The sequence below is a fragment of the Rhinoderma darwinii genome, chromosome 2 (genome assembly GCF_050947455.1).
Source record: "Rhinoderma darwinii isolate aRhiDar2 chromosome 2, aRhiDar2.hap1, whole genome shotgun sequence".
In the NCBI taxonomy this organism is placed as follows: domain Eukaryota; kingdom Metazoa; phylum Chordata; class Amphibia; order Anura; family Rhinodermatidae; genus Rhinoderma; species Rhinoderma darwinii.
In genome coordinates, this window is record NC_134688.1 from 300,308,547 (window position 1) to 300,325,155 (window position 16,609).

General features: G+C 40.2%; 1 protein-coding gene across 3 annotated transcripts in view; it reads right to left on the reverse strand.

Moving 5' to 3' along the window:
* Positions 1-16,609, reverse strand: part of ACACA (acetyl-CoA carboxylase alpha) — a 454,335-nt gene that overhangs the window by 137,151 nt on the left and 300,575 nt on the right. For all 3 annotated transcript variants that reach the window (XM_075853501.1, XM_075853500.1, XM_075853502.1), the window contains exon 47: positions 13,082-13,178. In XM_075853501.1, coding sequence (XP_075709616.1) covers positions 13,082-13,178 — 97 coding nt within the window. The remainder of the gene's footprint in view (positions 1-13,081; positions 13,179-16,609) is intronic.

The following is a 16,609-nucleotide window of genomic DNA, read 5'->3' on the forward strand; positions in this document are numbered from 1 at the left end:
GCATGGGGCCTAACTATTTTGGGTGGTATAAACGTCTGTTTTACAAGCAGATGCATTTAAATTCTGAAAAATGCTATTTTTTCAAAATTTTCTCTCAATTTTGCAATTTTTCACCAATAAACACTGAATATATCGACCACATTTTACCACGAACATGACGCCCAATGTGTCACGAGAAAACATCCTCAGAATCGCTTGGGTAGGTTTAAGCATTCCGACGTTATTACCACATAAAGTGAAATATGTCAGATTTGAAAATTGGGCTCTGAGCCTTAAGGCCAAAACTAGGCTGCGTCCTTAAGGGGTTAAAAAAGGCTTAGATAATTTCCTAGAACAAAAAAATATTAGCTCCTATGTGTAGAAATTTTTCCCTTCCCCTTTCCCATCCCTTGGTTAAACTTGACGGGCATGTGTCTTTTTTTCAACCGTACTAACTATATAACTATGATGGTTTACGGGAAAGAAAGATCAGCATCTACCTCCAAATATTTTTAGTCCACAGCTGCACAGGTGACACTGGAAGCAATTTAAAGGGAACCTGTCACCAGCATTTCACCTATTGAACTTTACTTATCCCTCACTGGCCACTGCTATAAAAAGTTCATTGCCGTTATCCCCGCTCCTAAACTCCTCTTCCGACTGTAAATATCGGTCTGCAAACGTTTTGCGCCTTTTATCGTAATTATGCGGTGTCCCTTTGTGCGCACACACCAAAAGAGGACATCAATGCACAAGCGCAGGATTTTGTGTGCTGGGGGAAGGCGAGGAGCTGTCAATCAAAAGTAAGGAGGCGAAGTAAACTTGGAAAGACTTGAGGAATGAAGTTATGACTCTTTCCAAACGAAGATTTGACTCTTTTCAAATGAAGATCTGACTCTTTTCTGCTCATTTGCATACGGTGTGGAACACTAAAAAGCTGAATACTAAAGCTACAGAGCCAACTAAGAAGACAATTATAGGTTATATAGAAATGATTTTTCACCCACTATCACCAGGTATAGTCGGTTTAATAGGTGAAATGCTGGTGACAGGTTCCCTTTAAGTGACAGGATGCAACATGACCATGAGACTTGAATGGGGAATCAACAATCTACATCTCTATTCAACTGTCAGATCCATAAACATTACAAAATGGAGAACTGTTGCAATGCTGTCAAAAGTGACATTATGCCTCCATCAATATTGCCTGCGTAGTTCTAGTCTTACATTTTATCTTTTGGGTACCAAACAATGGTGTATATGGAGAAAAAAAAAATGAACAGTAATAAATATTTTTAACATTGTTTCAGCTGACTCTGATTTCATTCATTTTACCTTGGATGAAATAAATTGCAGGCAGTATATCAAACATACATTCCTCTAGGATGCATAAAATTAAATAGGTGTAACAATGACATCTGCAGGTTGTAAGGATGAAGTACAGTGAAATTATAGGAAAAAGAAACAAGCATAATGAATCATAACGTTCAGCAGGGTGTCAATGTCTGTAAAAACCTAGTGATCAAACCGGGTATTCACAAAGATGGGTCAAAAAAATAATCTTATTTATTTTACGCTTCTCATAGTTCCTCATGTACTGCTGTATAACATAACACAACGGGTATGTTCACACGCTTACTAAAAAACTTCTGAAAATACTGATTTTCAGACTTTTTTTAGCAACTCGCATATTTCGCTGCGTTTTTTACGGCCGTTTTTGGAGCTGTTTTTCTATAGAGTCAATGAAAAACGGCTCCAAAAATGGCTCAAGAAGTGACATACACTTCTTTTTCGGGGGGTTTTAAAAATGGGCACGTAAAAACACGCCCCGTCGGCCCAAAAAATGGACGAAAATAAGCCGTGCGCACATACCTTAAGCCAAATTGACTGCAATGTGCATTACACTTATCTAAATACAATCAAAGAAACTCAATGTGAGGGCAAAGAAAGCAAGAGGCTCAGACTTGTTAAAGATTTTGTTTTGTCTATCCCATGCCAAGCATCTCTGAATAGGCTGAATAACCGTATTCTGCCAGGGAACCACTGTCTAAGGCCTCATGCCCACTTCAGTTATTTTCTTCAGGGTGCTATCCATTTTTTTAACGGATAGCACACTGACACATTCATTTCTATGGGGCCATGCACACTACCGTTGTTTTAACGGAACCGTGTGCCCATTCCGTCAAAAATAGAAAAGTTCCTACTCCTCTCCGTTTTGACAGAACAGTCTCGGCCTTTTCATTCATTTGGTCCGTTGGATCAACGGACTGCACACGGAAGCCATCCATGCGCGGTCCGTGTTTCACGGATCAGTCATTAGCGGCCGTACGACGGGTAACGAATGTGTGCATGAGGCCGAAGACACACTGGCCTAGTTGAAGGCCACATCATCACATTGTTTCAGATTAGCAATTCTCATTTGCATAATAAAAGATGGTGGATGTCACAGAACATATGTTATCTATATAAGCCTTGTGGGTAAATGTATATATGTTAATTTTCCTCTTGAGGGATGTACTTATTTTTTCCAACAGTGTAATCTGTTGAATACTATTGTTGTCACTAGAGGTTATTTGTTTGTTTAAAGGAACAGTGTCACCACAAAAAAAAATTTCATGTCAGTTTAATGTTAGTGTTTTATTAAAAACGTTTTTATTTATTTGTGTGTTTGTGTGTTACTTTTTTCTATTTTTTCACTTTTTCTTCCCTATGGGGGCTGCCATTTTTTTCTCCATTTCTGTATGTGTCGATTAACGACACATACAGACATGGAATACGGCAGCCACAGTCCCATAGGGACTGCGAACGGGTCCCGTCCCATCCACTTCTGTGTACGCCGTCTGTGTGGGAACTGCGCATGCGCCGCTCCCACACAGTCCAATTTGAAATGCGCGCCGTCCGGCGCCATTTTCCTGTGGACCGGAAGTCGCGGCCGGACAGTAAGATTACTACTTCCGGTCGCGGCTTCCGGACTTGTGCACTTGGACCAGCGGCAGCAGACGGAGCGGACGGGCCGGAGGGAGCCGCGGCGGCAGGAGCAGGTAAGAGATTTCTATGTATGTTCGTTTACTAGTGTATGTAAACCTTCTACACTGTGTGTTAGCTCAAAAAATGGCGACACACAGTGTAGGAGGTTAGACCGTTCAATCCACTAGTTTATCCCGGCACTAGCCAGGATAAAGGAGGGGGGGATTCTCAGAGCTCACTAGAGCGAGTGCTTTTTTTTCCAAATTTTGCAGCAAAAAGCAATGTGGTTGCTTTACCACATGCAATACTGCAATTTTGGGAATAGCTCCATCTAGTGACCAGCACTGGGAAATATTATAAATTAGAATCTAATTTATAATATTTCCTGACTCGTGAAAAAAATAAAACAAAATTTGAACAATGTTTAATCACCTACACACTAAATCTTTAATTAAAAAAAAAACAACATGTTTTGCTGGCAACACATTCCCTTTAACCCCCTTCCCAACATCCACTGTATATATACACAGTCAGGAAAGAAAGTATGGACTGAGCCCACACCATAGATTGTGCGTCTCGGCTGTATGTTACAGCCATCACTGCACTGCAATGAGCGGGATCACGCTTGTTTAACCCTTTAGATGTTGTGTCACCTAAGCCATTAGAAAAAGGGGGCGCCCGTCAGTGGGCATGTGGTTCGGCAAGATTCAGAAGATCATGAGAATAGAGGACCTCACGGCATCAATGAAAGGGTCCCATGCTTCCTTCCTAAGAACATGGCGTGAAAGGATCAGATTTCAATCAACTGCGGAATATAAGACCATCATGGCCTCTTGAATTCACACATAGATCTGGTGTGTCAGGTCAGCTCCCCCCCCCCCTTTTTTTTTTCCCTCCTTGCTACTGTCTCTGCTTTTCTTTTCCTTTTCCTCTTACTGTTCTCATGTTCGCTTCTGGAGTATTATGCACGGCTGAGGGTTCAGGGTGCATATCGGAGATTCTTTCATATTTGATTCAAGCGATGTAGTAATTTTATGTGATCCCACGCACTTGGATCCTGCTGATAGCCGACCTGTGGCCTGTTGACTGTTTTGCACTGGCTTTTCCCAATTGTGTCGTGTATCCTTTGTATACTTTGTGTTACAAAATAACAAAATGAAAATAAAAGAATTTAAAAAAAGAAAGAAAAAGGGGGCGGCCCCCTACGAACCCCCCGCAACAGGATCTTGGGGTGCCGATTGGTGTCATGGCAGCCTGGGGGCCTAATGAAGGACCCCAGGTCTGCCATCTTTGTGCTCTTATTAAGCCCTGTTTTGTTTTTTTTAAGCCCTGTTCGATCAGAGGAGCCTGTAAAAATCAAGATATACTGCAATACAATATTATTGCAGTATATTGTGCAAGCGATCCAACGATCGCTGATTCATGTCTCCAAGGGGACTATTGAAAAAAGTTACATACATCTAAAGATTTTTTGATATATACAAAAAAATATTGAAAAGCTATGTAAAAAACTGGTATCGCCATGTCTGTAAAAGTCTGAACTATTACAATATATAATTTAAAAAAAATAGAAACCGGCGAAATCGCTTCTATTTGTTCACCTCATCTCCCACAAAAAATGGAATAAAAAGGTGGTCAAAAAGTCTTTTATACCCCAAAATTATACTAACAAAAAATAGAGTTTGCCCTGCAAAAAACAAGCCCTCACACTGCTCAGTCGACGGAAAAATTAAAAAAGTTATGGCTCTCAGAACATGGCTCACTAAATAAATTTAATGTTTTTTTCCTTGTAAAAATAGTAAAACAAAAAAATATATAGAAATTTGGTATCGTCATAATCGTATGGACCCGCAAAATAAAGTTAGTTATAAGTCCAGCATATTGTACCGTGTCGGCTAGGAGCAGGGGTCGGATTGTCTGCCAGGCTACTCCTCTAACAACAGAGATCGTAGTTACCCCCAATCCCGGGTGTTTAACCCCTTATTTGCTGCAGTCAATAGTGACCGCGGCATCCAAGTGGTTTCATTGGGGGGGGGTTTCTCACCCCATTGGCACCACGTCGACATGATCATGGGGTAACTATGGTTTCCATGGCAACCAGGGGCAGGTCTGTCATCAGTGTATGCCTATTAGACATACAGACATAATACACGGCAATACTTCTGCATTACTTCTATTATAAAAGCGATCAAACGGTTAATAATAAATGAAAAATCCCAAATAAAAAAATTCAAAACTCACTTTTTTCCTCACATTATTACAAAAAAAAAATGTTAAAAATTACACATAATTGGTATCCCTGCGTCTGTAACGACCCGAACTATAAAAGTATTATGTTATTTAACCCGCAGGGTGAATGCCGTAAAAAATAAAATGAAAGACCATGTCAAAATTGATGTTTTTTTTTATCTCGGCCTTCCAAAAAAATGCAATAAAAAGTGATCAAAAAATTGTATGTACCAATAAAAACTACTATGGTCCTGCAAAAAAATAAACACCTCATACAGCATCCGCAGAGAAATAAAAAAAGTTATGGCTCTTAGAATATGGCAACACAAAAGCAAATATATATATATTATTTTTTTTTTAAAGAAGTGTTTTCATTGTACAATAATAGTAAAACATAAAAAATAATATAAATTTGGTATCACCGTAATGGTAACAATTCGCAGAATAAAGGTCTTCTGTTATTTAATTATACCACATGGTAAACTGTGTAAATCTAGGACACAAAAAATAGCTTGATTTCAGGTTTTTTTCCCTTATACCTAAGAAAAAGTTAAAAAAGGTTCTTCAATAAATTATATGCACCCCAAAATGGGCAACAGTAGCCGTCCATAATTGCGTAAGCGTTTCTATGCAATGGCAGGGGATTCCCCAAGAAAATGGCACCTATCGATCATGTGACCTTTTTGATGTGTTGGGTCATGTTGGTGACATCATTTGTAGCCTCCCCTTTTTTTTGCGGATCTGTAAATACAGATGCACTACGGCTCATATTTGCGGTCAATAAAAAAACACTACAGTTGTGTGCATGGGGCCTAATACTCAACATACGAAGTACTAGCTTGTTACCTATTTGTTGCATTTAATCAAGGGTGTACTTATTTCTGCAACCCGGGATTACAGAACAATTACCTAAATTTCTTAATTCTATAGATCTTAATGACAAATGAATGCTATGTTTTTATTAATTATATGTTTATTAAATTACAATTTTGTCATCCTTCAATAAATTTGAATGGCGATCATATATCTTTATGTTCAGAGGGCCTGTACACAATTCTGTTGTGTACTGTATATATAGAGCAATAATATTATGTTACAACCACAACGTTTCCCTCTTTCGTTCTCATAGTTCTATATCTTTTTAATCTTGCTCATTGCCGTTCGTCTGTTAGGTTTGTCATTCCTTTTATTTGTATTTATTCTTGTAAGGTAGGCTTGTGTAATGCTGTCACTTTAGAAAGCTGTGAAAAGAAGACTGTTTCCATTCTCGCTCAGTAGTTGATTTGTTTTAACAGCATGCACCACAGACAAGTGCATTTACAATTCACTGCAGTGTACAAGAGCATCCAAACAACTCCAGCCAGAAAATTGCCGTTTTCCCAAGATTACTTTACGGCAGGAGTTTATTCTGGACCCTGAACTCTAGGAGTGACGCGCATAATATTCATGATATACCAGACAAAACATCTTCAGATTTGACTAATTTCCCTATCGACCATGAAAAGACTGGAATCACCAAGTCATAAAAGCATCACAACCATAGAACATGGGAATCCGCTAGTGGAGGAGTCACCTGGCGCAAGGAGCTTTGCTTGAAACCTAGTTTTTTAATGCTTTAATTTTTTTTATTAAAAGTTTTCAGTTATAATATAAAACAAACCTATAAGAACAAGGATTCATCATCCAGAATGACTCGCGATTGGTTAAGCATCTTAAATGGGTTCTCCAGGATTAGAAAGACATGGATGCTTTCCTCCAAAAACAGCATCATACTGTTTGTTGTGTCTGCTAATGCAACTCAGTTGCAATACCACAAACAACCTTTGGATAGGTGTGGTGCTGTTTTTGAAATAATGCAGTAATGTGTTTCTAATCCTGGACAACTCCTTTATTTAACAATATAGTGTCATAGAAACCAACATCCATCAATGCAATTACAAATATATTTGTCATGGCTGTTGTCACTTATTTCCTGAAGTAGTTTTCACAGTGCAGTGTAAGGCCTGGTTCACACAGGGTTTTTTTCAATCACATTTTGACCTGCCCGTGCAATTTTGCCACGGTTTCGCTGTTTTTTCTCACCCGCGGCCACCGTAGCGAATGCAAGGACCGCAGACTAAGAACGCAGCGAAAAATGCTTGGAAATTAGAAACGCAGGAAAAAACCGCCCAGGAAAAAAACGCCTCTGCCTCCCGTTTTCAGCGTTTTTTTGGCGCATAACTAAACGATGTGATCGTGAGGATGCCGATTGTTGCTATGGCAACAGGAGGCCCAACAATGGCCTTCTGGTCTGCCACGTACCATAGCCTATTAGACCCCGCCCACAGATGGGACGTAATAGGCCTGTTGTCAGTGAATGACTGACAGCTCTAATGCATTGCACTACGTGGGTAGTGCAATGCATTAGAGTAAAGATCAGCAGTGCAGGCCATCAACACCCCTAGTGGGACAAAAAAAAAGTTGAATAGAAGTGTAAAAAGAAAATGTTAAAGTTAATAAAAACAAACACTGCCTTTTTTCCTATAATAACTTTTACTATAGGAAAAAAATTAAACCGTTAAAAAAAGTACACATATTTGGTATCGCCGCATCCGTAATGACCCAATCTATAAAACGATGTTGTTATTTTTCCCACACGGTAAACACAGATTTTTTTTTAATAAAAAACAATGCCATAATCGCTATTTTTTTTATTCACCACCCCTCCCAAAACATGAAATAAAAAGTCCTATATACCCCAAAATAGTACCAATAAAAACTACAACCCGTCCCGCAATAAACAAGCCATTAAACTGCTTTTTTTACTGAAAAATATAAAAGTTCTGACTCTCAGAATATGGGGACACAAAATGTGCAGTGTCTAAAAGCGGATAAGATCGGGCACCATTTATCAGTGCGATACTGGCCACACATCTCTGAAATATTATTTCTTTACCCCATTATTATACCCTCTTATTATACCCTGATGTACTCCACACAGATTACATATGCTCCCACATTATAAACTGAAACACCAGTAAAACTCAAAACAGAACAACTGCCAATCAAAATCTGCATTCCAAAAGCCAAATGGCGCTCCATCCCTTCAGAGCCCCATAGTGTGCCCAAACAGCAGTTTACGTCTACATATATGGCATCGGCATACTCGGGAGAACCAGCTTAGCAGTTTACAAGGTGTGTGTCTTCGGTGGGTGGCACAAACTGGAAACAAAACATATTGTGCAACAAATTGGCATATCAGCAGAAAATTGCAATTTTCACTTTGCACCATCCGCTGCGCATTAATTACTAATGAAAAAGCACCTGTGGGGGCAAAATGCTCACTACATGCCTTAAAATGTCCAGTCAAATGATAAATGCCTTGAGGGGTGTAGTCTCCAAAATAGGGTCACTTCTTGGGGGCTTCTACTGTACTCTGGTACTCTAAGGTTTTGCAAATGCGACATGGTGCCCAAAAACCAATCCAGCAAAATCTGCATGACAAATAGTGCTCCTGCCTTTCTGAGCCCTGCCGTGTGTCCAAACAGCAGTTTATGACCACATGTGGGGTATTTCCGTACCCTGGTGAAATTGCTTTACAAATGTTGGGGTGCTTTTCCTCCTTTATCCCTTGTGAAAATGAAAAAATTTAACTTTTTAGTGGAAAAAATGTTGATAAATTTTACGGCCTAATTCCAATAAATTCTGCAAAAGAACAGTGGGGTCTAAATGCTCACTATACCCCTAGATAGATTCCTTAAGGGGTGTAGTTTCCTAAATGGGGTCACTTTTGGGGGGTTCCTACTGTTTTGGCCCTGCAGGCACTTTGCAAATGCGACATGGCACCAGAAAACCATTCCAGCTAAATTTGAGCTCCAAATGCGCTCCTTCCTTTTGAGCCTTGCCGTGTGTCCAAACAGCGGTTTATGACCACTTATGGGGTATTGCCACAATCGGGAGAAATCGCTTTTCAAATGTTGGGGTGCTTTTTCTCCTTTATTCCTTCTGAAAAATGGAAAAAGCTGAGCTAAAACTGTAGATTTTCATTTTCATGGCCTAATTCCACTAAAGTTAGCAAAAAACCAGTGGAGACAAAATGCTCACTATACCCCTTGATAAATTCCTTGAGGGGTGTAGTTTCCAAAATAGGGTCACCTTTGGGGGTTTCCACTGAATTGGTCACGGAGGAGCTTTGTAAATGTGACATGTTACCGAAAACAATTCCAGCTAAATTCGAGCTCCAAAAGCCAAATAGCACTCTTTCCCTTCTAAGCCCTGCCATGGGTCCAAACAGTAGTTTATTGCCACACATGGGGTATTGCTGTGCTCAGAAGAGGTTACTTTACAAATGTTGGGGTGCTTTTTCTCCTTTATTTATTGTGAAAATGGGAAAAAAAATCTCTGCTAACACTACATTTTATTAGAAAAAAAATGTAGATTTTAATTTTCACGGCCTAACTCCACTAAAGTCAGCAAAAAACTTGTGGAGTCAAAATGCTCACTATACCCCTTGATAAATTCCTTGATGGGTGTAGTTTGCCAAATGGTGTATTTTTGGGGGTGTTTCCACTGTTTTGGCATCACAAGACCTCTTCAAACCTGACATGGTGCCCAAAATATATTCTCATAAAAAGGAGGCCCCAAAATCCACTAGGTGCTACTTTGCTTCTGAAGCCGGTGCTTCAGTCCTGTGAGAAATTTCTACTAAAGTTCTAAGCCTTGTAACATCCTAGAAAAATAAAAGGATGTTCAAAAAACGATGCCAATCTAAAGTAGACATATGGGGAATGTTAATCAGCATTTATTTTGTGTGGTATATCTATCTGTTTTACAAGCAGATACATTTAAATGTAGAAAAATGCTAATTTTTATTGCAATTTTTCACAATAAAATGCTGAATGTATTGAGCAAATTTTACCACTTACTTAAAGTCCAATGTGTCACGAGAAAAGAATCTCAGAATCGCTTGGATAGGTAAAAGCATTCCAAAGTTATTACCACATAAAGTGACACGTCAGATTTGAAAAATGGGGATGCGTCCTGAACGTGCTAACTAGTCCAGGTCCTTAAGGGGTTAAGTGATCTGTGTTTTAACATATTCTCTTTTAGAATAGAAGTAAAAGAAAACTTAATAATTTGGTGCAGTCAAGTTGGGTACTAGTACCCAGGAATAAAACATTACAATACTAAAAAGAGGATATTTGTAGGCTGTATCTTTGCTATACATCAGCGGTTCCAAATGCATATGTGGCCACTACGGCTTAAAAAACAACAACTTTATTTGGTCTCTGCCCACTGTCCTTAGAAGGGGTTGTCTAACAAAGACAACACCTTTTAAAAAAAAATCCAACCCCTCGGTCATTGCCGGGAAAGTCACATCTAGGCATAGGATTTCCCATGCAGATGCCCTATGATATTAGGGAAAAATGATTTGGTTAGTGGAACAGGGCTTTAAATAAGTATTTTTGAAAATATAATGGGATTGAACTATGTAAATACAGCCTTGAGACCCTATCACTTTTTTCCCATTTTATTACGTTGAAGCCTTGCGCGTAAATAAAAAAAAATCACATTTTTCCACATCATTCTGCACTCAATACCCCATTGTAATGTCCGTCACTGCGGGCGTCAGCTCCAATCCCTCCCTGACAGCTGCAGCCACGAGTCGGCAAGCGCTGGCACCAGCCTCCTCCTCAGGAGACAAAAGCGCTCGCTTCCACACACCTCAGCCGGATCCCATAGGGTGCACGCGCACGCTCGTGCCCGCTCTTAAAGGGGCAGCGCTCGCACCGGACTTTTGATGAACTTTGAACCCGTGAGTACTCTGGACTATAAGAGGGGTCCAGCCCCCTGCGTCTATGCCTGAGCGTTGTTGATGTTTCCTAAGTTGGTCTATGTGATGGCGTCCTAGTGTGTTCCTGTTCCTTGCATTTCATACTATCCTGGTCGAGCACTGTGCTGTGCCAAAGTCATGTCGTGCTGTATCCCACGTCTGACCTGCTTCTCCTCGCCTGACGTCCACCTACTGCCTAGTCCCAGCCGAGACTGCCTTGCTGCTGTCCGAGCTGCCACAGGTACCTATACGAACTATAGAACTATTGACCTGTGCCCTGTTGGCCAGCTGCTTTACCACCAAGGCGATACGGTCCAGTGGGTCCACGGACCCTTCGTAACACCCATAATGACAAAGTGAAAACAGAATTTTAGAAATTTTTTTCAAATGTATCAAAGGTGAAAAACTCAAATTTTGCATGAACATAAGTATTCAGACCCTTTGCTATGACACTTGAAGCTTAGCTCTGGTGGCCTCCCATTTCTCTTGATCGTCTTTGAAAGCTTTCTAATCTTTGATTGGACTGTGGTAAATTCATTTGATTGGATAGGATTTGGAAAGACACACCCCTGTCTATATAAGGTCTCACAGCTGACAAAGCATATCAGAGACAGGATTGTGTGGTGGAACAGATCTGGAGAAGGGTACAAAAACATTTCTGCTGCACTGAAAGTTCCTAAGAGCACAGTGGCTTCTATAATTCTTAGGGTATGTGCACACACACTAATTACGTCCGTAATTTATAGACGTATTTCGGCCGCAAGTAGTGGACCGAACACAGTGCAGGGAGCCGGGCTCCTAGCATCATACTTATGTACGATGCTAGGAGTCCCTGCCTCTCCGTGGAACTACTGTCCTGTACTGAAAACATGATTACAGTACGGGACAGTTGTCCGGCAGCGAGGCAGGGACTCCTAGCGTCGTACATAACTATGATGCTAGGAGCCCGGCTCCCTGCACTGAGTTCGGTCCGGAACTTGCGGCCGAAATACGTCCGTCAATTACGGACGTAATTAGTGTGTGTGCACATACCCTTAGGAGGAGTTCACACAGAGTTTTTTTTACGCGGAAACCACATCGGAAAACGCGCCAAAAATACGGCTGAAAACGCCTCCCATTGATTTCAATGGGAGGCAGAGGCGTTTTTTCCTGCGAGCGGAAAAACCGGCTTGCGGGAAAAAGAAGGGACATGCCCTATCTTCATGCTTTTCCGCCTCTGACCTCCCATTGACATCAATGGGAGGCAGAGAAAGCGTATTTCGCAGCATTTCTTGCCCGCGGCGCTCAATGGCCGCAGGCGAAAAACGCAGCGAAAATCGGCGTGCAGGCAGAGCAATATCTGTTTGCAATTTGAGGCAGATTTTCCTCCTGCAAAAAACACTGTGTGAACCTAGCCTAAAATGGAAGAAGTTTGGAACAACCAGGACTCTTCCTAACCTGACAGAGCTTAAGAGGATCTGCAGAGAAGATTGGCAGAAAATCCCCAAATCCACATGTGCAAACCTTGTGGCATCATACCCAAGGAGACTGGAGGCTGTTATCGCTGCCAAAGGTGCTTCAACTAAATACTGAGTAAAGGGTCTGATTATGTCAATGCAATATTTTAGTTTTTCGTTATCAATAAATTAACAAAAACTTCTAAAATTATGTTTTCACTTTTTCATTATGGAGCATTGCAGAATGATGGGGAAAAAACTTTATATTTTTTCTTTTTAGCACGAGGCCTTAATATAACAAAATGCAAAAAAACGTAAAAAGAAGGTTCTGAAGATTTTTCGAATGTATTGTTCCTTCTGCATGCTTCCCAACATTTAAATACCCATACTTCTTCTTTGGGGAACATTTTTGGTGCATTTTGTGGGACAATCCTGCTACAAAATCGGACGGTTGGGAGGTATGCTTCTGTTTTGCAAGGGACTTACTATACTTTAAAAAATAACTCTAACTGAAATAGGGTTAAGTACACATCAGCTTATTTATTTTTACAAATTAGAAAAAATGTGAATAGGAAATAGGGGGATAGGGAAAAAAAAAAACTTTTTGTGAAATGAAACGGTGTGTTATACTGAATGAACGTAGACCACATTTCCTTACCTGGCTCTTCCAACTACTACGGTTTGTCCCCACGGCTGCATTATTTCCATGAAAGATCCATGGTCAAAGAATCCACTCAACCACTGTCCTTTTTGAGCTATAGAAATATTAAAAAAACTAATTTGGTACATTGTTTAACTTTTTAATTTTTTTTATTTATTTATTTTTAAAAAGAAGCAGTTCTATGAAAGACATTTGGTCAACAACATAGTGCGAATACAAATTTAAAATCTCTGCGGTAAAAAAGTAGCTTATGTGACACTTTAGTATACTTTTATTACATATTAGCATAGCATATTACTGTAATGAAAAATAAAAAGAAGTGGTAAAAACACCCCTTATCAGAGAGGATATGCTTGATTGTCACATTTAGGGCGGGGGGGGGGGGGGGGGTGTTCTTTTTTTCTGAAAAGAGTGATTAAAAGCATAAGAAGTTGAGCATTTAAACACCTAATTATCGCTGGTGCCTAATCAGACCATATCGACTCTGTGGTCCAGATATTTACCGGCATCTGTATCTCAGATTAGGTGAAGATGTGCATGTGGACAGTGGCATGTACTCATATCTCATACTTTTATTTTTTGGAGGTGTTGTGCGTCTCAGGCTCTGCTTGGGTCAGACTTTTAGCCACAACTATAAATGTTTAAATATTTTTTACAAAGCGTTAGGATTTGATGCGAAATTGCAAAAAAGGTGCCCATAAGTGTAAAGCACTAGATGGCATTTGTATAATGTGCAAGGTGTCAGGAACATATGGGTATGAGGGTATAATAGGATTTTTTTTATTTCATAATTCAGGTTCAATAAATGTATATGCCTAAAGCGTGAAAATTGTCAAAGCAGCAAAGGGGTTACATTAATACATAATACATTACATTGTTGTAAGGTACTACATAGCGGATTGTTTAAGGGACATTAACAGCTGAATTTGTGATAATCAAAGAAGAACAGCAATGAACAAGAAAACTATAGCAAATTACATACGGGGGAGGGGGCCTGTTTAAAAATATATTGTTGCACAATATTTTGGGAAAATAATAGAACTTGAGGAATTACATATACTTCCAAGGTTGGAAAACACTGTAAAATGCATCGTCCAGCCGCCTAATGTAGCCATTTACACTGTTGGAGGATATTTCTAAAGACAATTGACGAGAAGTCTTGCAGCAGGGATTAGATGTGTTAAAGGGGACACACTTGCACAACTGCTTTCCTAGAAATGAATTGAGAGAACCGCACACATCAAAATGGTCACCTCTCCATTTTTTCTCCATCAGGATGCGGTGGTCACCAGGCAGGACGTCCCGCATCTATCAGACACCTAAGGCATATCCTGTGGACATGCCATAAATATCTATAATGGGAATGACCCTTCAAGAATATTTTTAGAGGGGGTGAAATGTGGTGATCGTTTGAGTAAAGACACATAGAATCGGAGGTTGAATTTCTCTGGTATAACACTTGTGATCAGCCACAGTAAACGACTAATCAATGCAACAAACGCATTGGGAGCAAGTGAAGCCAACCAGTAAACGCTGTAATACTGAAGTGATTTCACTGAGATGCTCATCTGCAGTACACACTGTCTACCTGTGCAAGGACAAGCTGCTTCTTTGGACACCAGGTGACGCTAGCTCCATTTTAGTCTTAGGGTGATTGAGTTATTGAGTAATGAGTTATGGACTAACCATTGAGTTATGGACTAATGTTATAATATTTTGAAGTTATAATGATCATCCTGGAACAAATTAATATTGCAACTTGAGGGAGTACTGTATATGTACAGGCATCAGTGTATTTGATAACTGGTAGCAGCACAAGGTCTTCATTACAACACTGAACTTGACAAAAATCGCAACAGGAAATATCAATAGAATCTGTAATCCGGCTTTGGGCCTGTGGCTTCAACTGATGATAATTCAGTATAGAAAGTAATAAAGCGGAGGCTTAGTTAGAAGACTCCGTCACAGATTTCGTCATATTTGGCAGACAAAACAGCACAGCATGCTGTGCTATTTTGTCTGGCAAAACGACGGAAAAAAACCCCCGAAGGAACTCATTCGGAAACCCAAAGTAACTCATTAATATCAACGGTTTACGTTAGGCACCATTGGTGCCTGACATTTGACGGATCCGGGTCTCCTGTTTTTGTTTTTTTTATTATTTTGCTCCCATGACGAAACAGAATAACGGAAATACTAGTGCAACCTAAAATGGTTTTCATATTTTTAAAGGGGTTATACTGTGAATCATGTTTATACCAAAGGTAGAGGTCTTCGTAATTTGCAGTGTTTCAAGCATATCAATAATAATACCCTTATCTTTATTTGCTTCCCTCTGTTTCCTTTAGTGCTGCTTCTAGGGATCTGAGCAGAATCTGTCTCATTCCCCTTCAGGCAGCTGACAATATAGTCCCTTCTTACTTTCCCATGGGATCCAAAGTAGTGATGATACAGTGCATCCGGAAAGTCTTCAGACCCTTTTACTATTTTCACATTTTGTTATGTTGAGGCCTTGTGCTAAAATAAAAAAAAAATGCAAGATTTTCCCAATCATTCTGCACTCAATACACCATAATGACAAAATGAAAACAAATTATTAATGAAAATCCTAAATTTTGCATGGACATAACTATTCAGACCCTTTACTATGACACTTGAAGTTTAGCTCCTGGGGCCTCCCATTTCTCTAGATCATCTTTGAAATGTTTCTACACTTTTATTAGACCCCACCTGTGGTAAATTCATTTGATTGGACATGATTTGGAAAGACACACCCCCTGTCTATATAAGGTCTCACAGCTGACAATGAATATCAGAACAAAAACTAAGCCATGAGGAGGAAAGAACTGCCTGTAGAGCTCAGAGACAGGATTGTGTGGTGGCACAGATCTGGAGAAGGGTACGAAAAATGTCTGCGGCACTGAAAGTCCCCAAGAGCACAGTGGCCTCCATAATTCTGAAATGGAAGAGGTTTGGAACAACCAGGACTTTTCCTAGAGATGGCCGCCCCACCAAACTAAATAATTGGGGAGAAGGGCCTTGGTAAAAGAGGTGACCAAGAACCCGATGGTCACTCAGGATCTTTGGAGCTCAGGCAGTGTGCAGATTGGAGAAACTTCCAGAAGGTCAACCACCACTGCAGCACTCCACCAATCTGGGTTTAAGGCCAGAGTGGCAAGAAAGAAGCCTCTCCTCAGTAAAAGACACATGAATGCCTGCCTGGAGTTTGAAAAAAAACACCTAAAGGACTCTAAGACTGTGAGAAACAAGATACTGTGGTCTGATGAAACCAAGATTTAACTTTTAGGCCTCAATTCTAAGCGTCATGTCTGGAGGGAACCCGGTACTACTCATCACCTGCCCAATGCCATCCCTACAGTAAAGCATGGTGGTGGTGGCAGCATCACGATGTGGTGGTGTTTTTCAGTAGATGGGACAGGGAGACTGGTCAGGGTTGAGAGAAAGATGGATGTAGCAAAGTACAGAGATATTCTTAATGAATACCTGATTCAGAGTGTTCTGGAC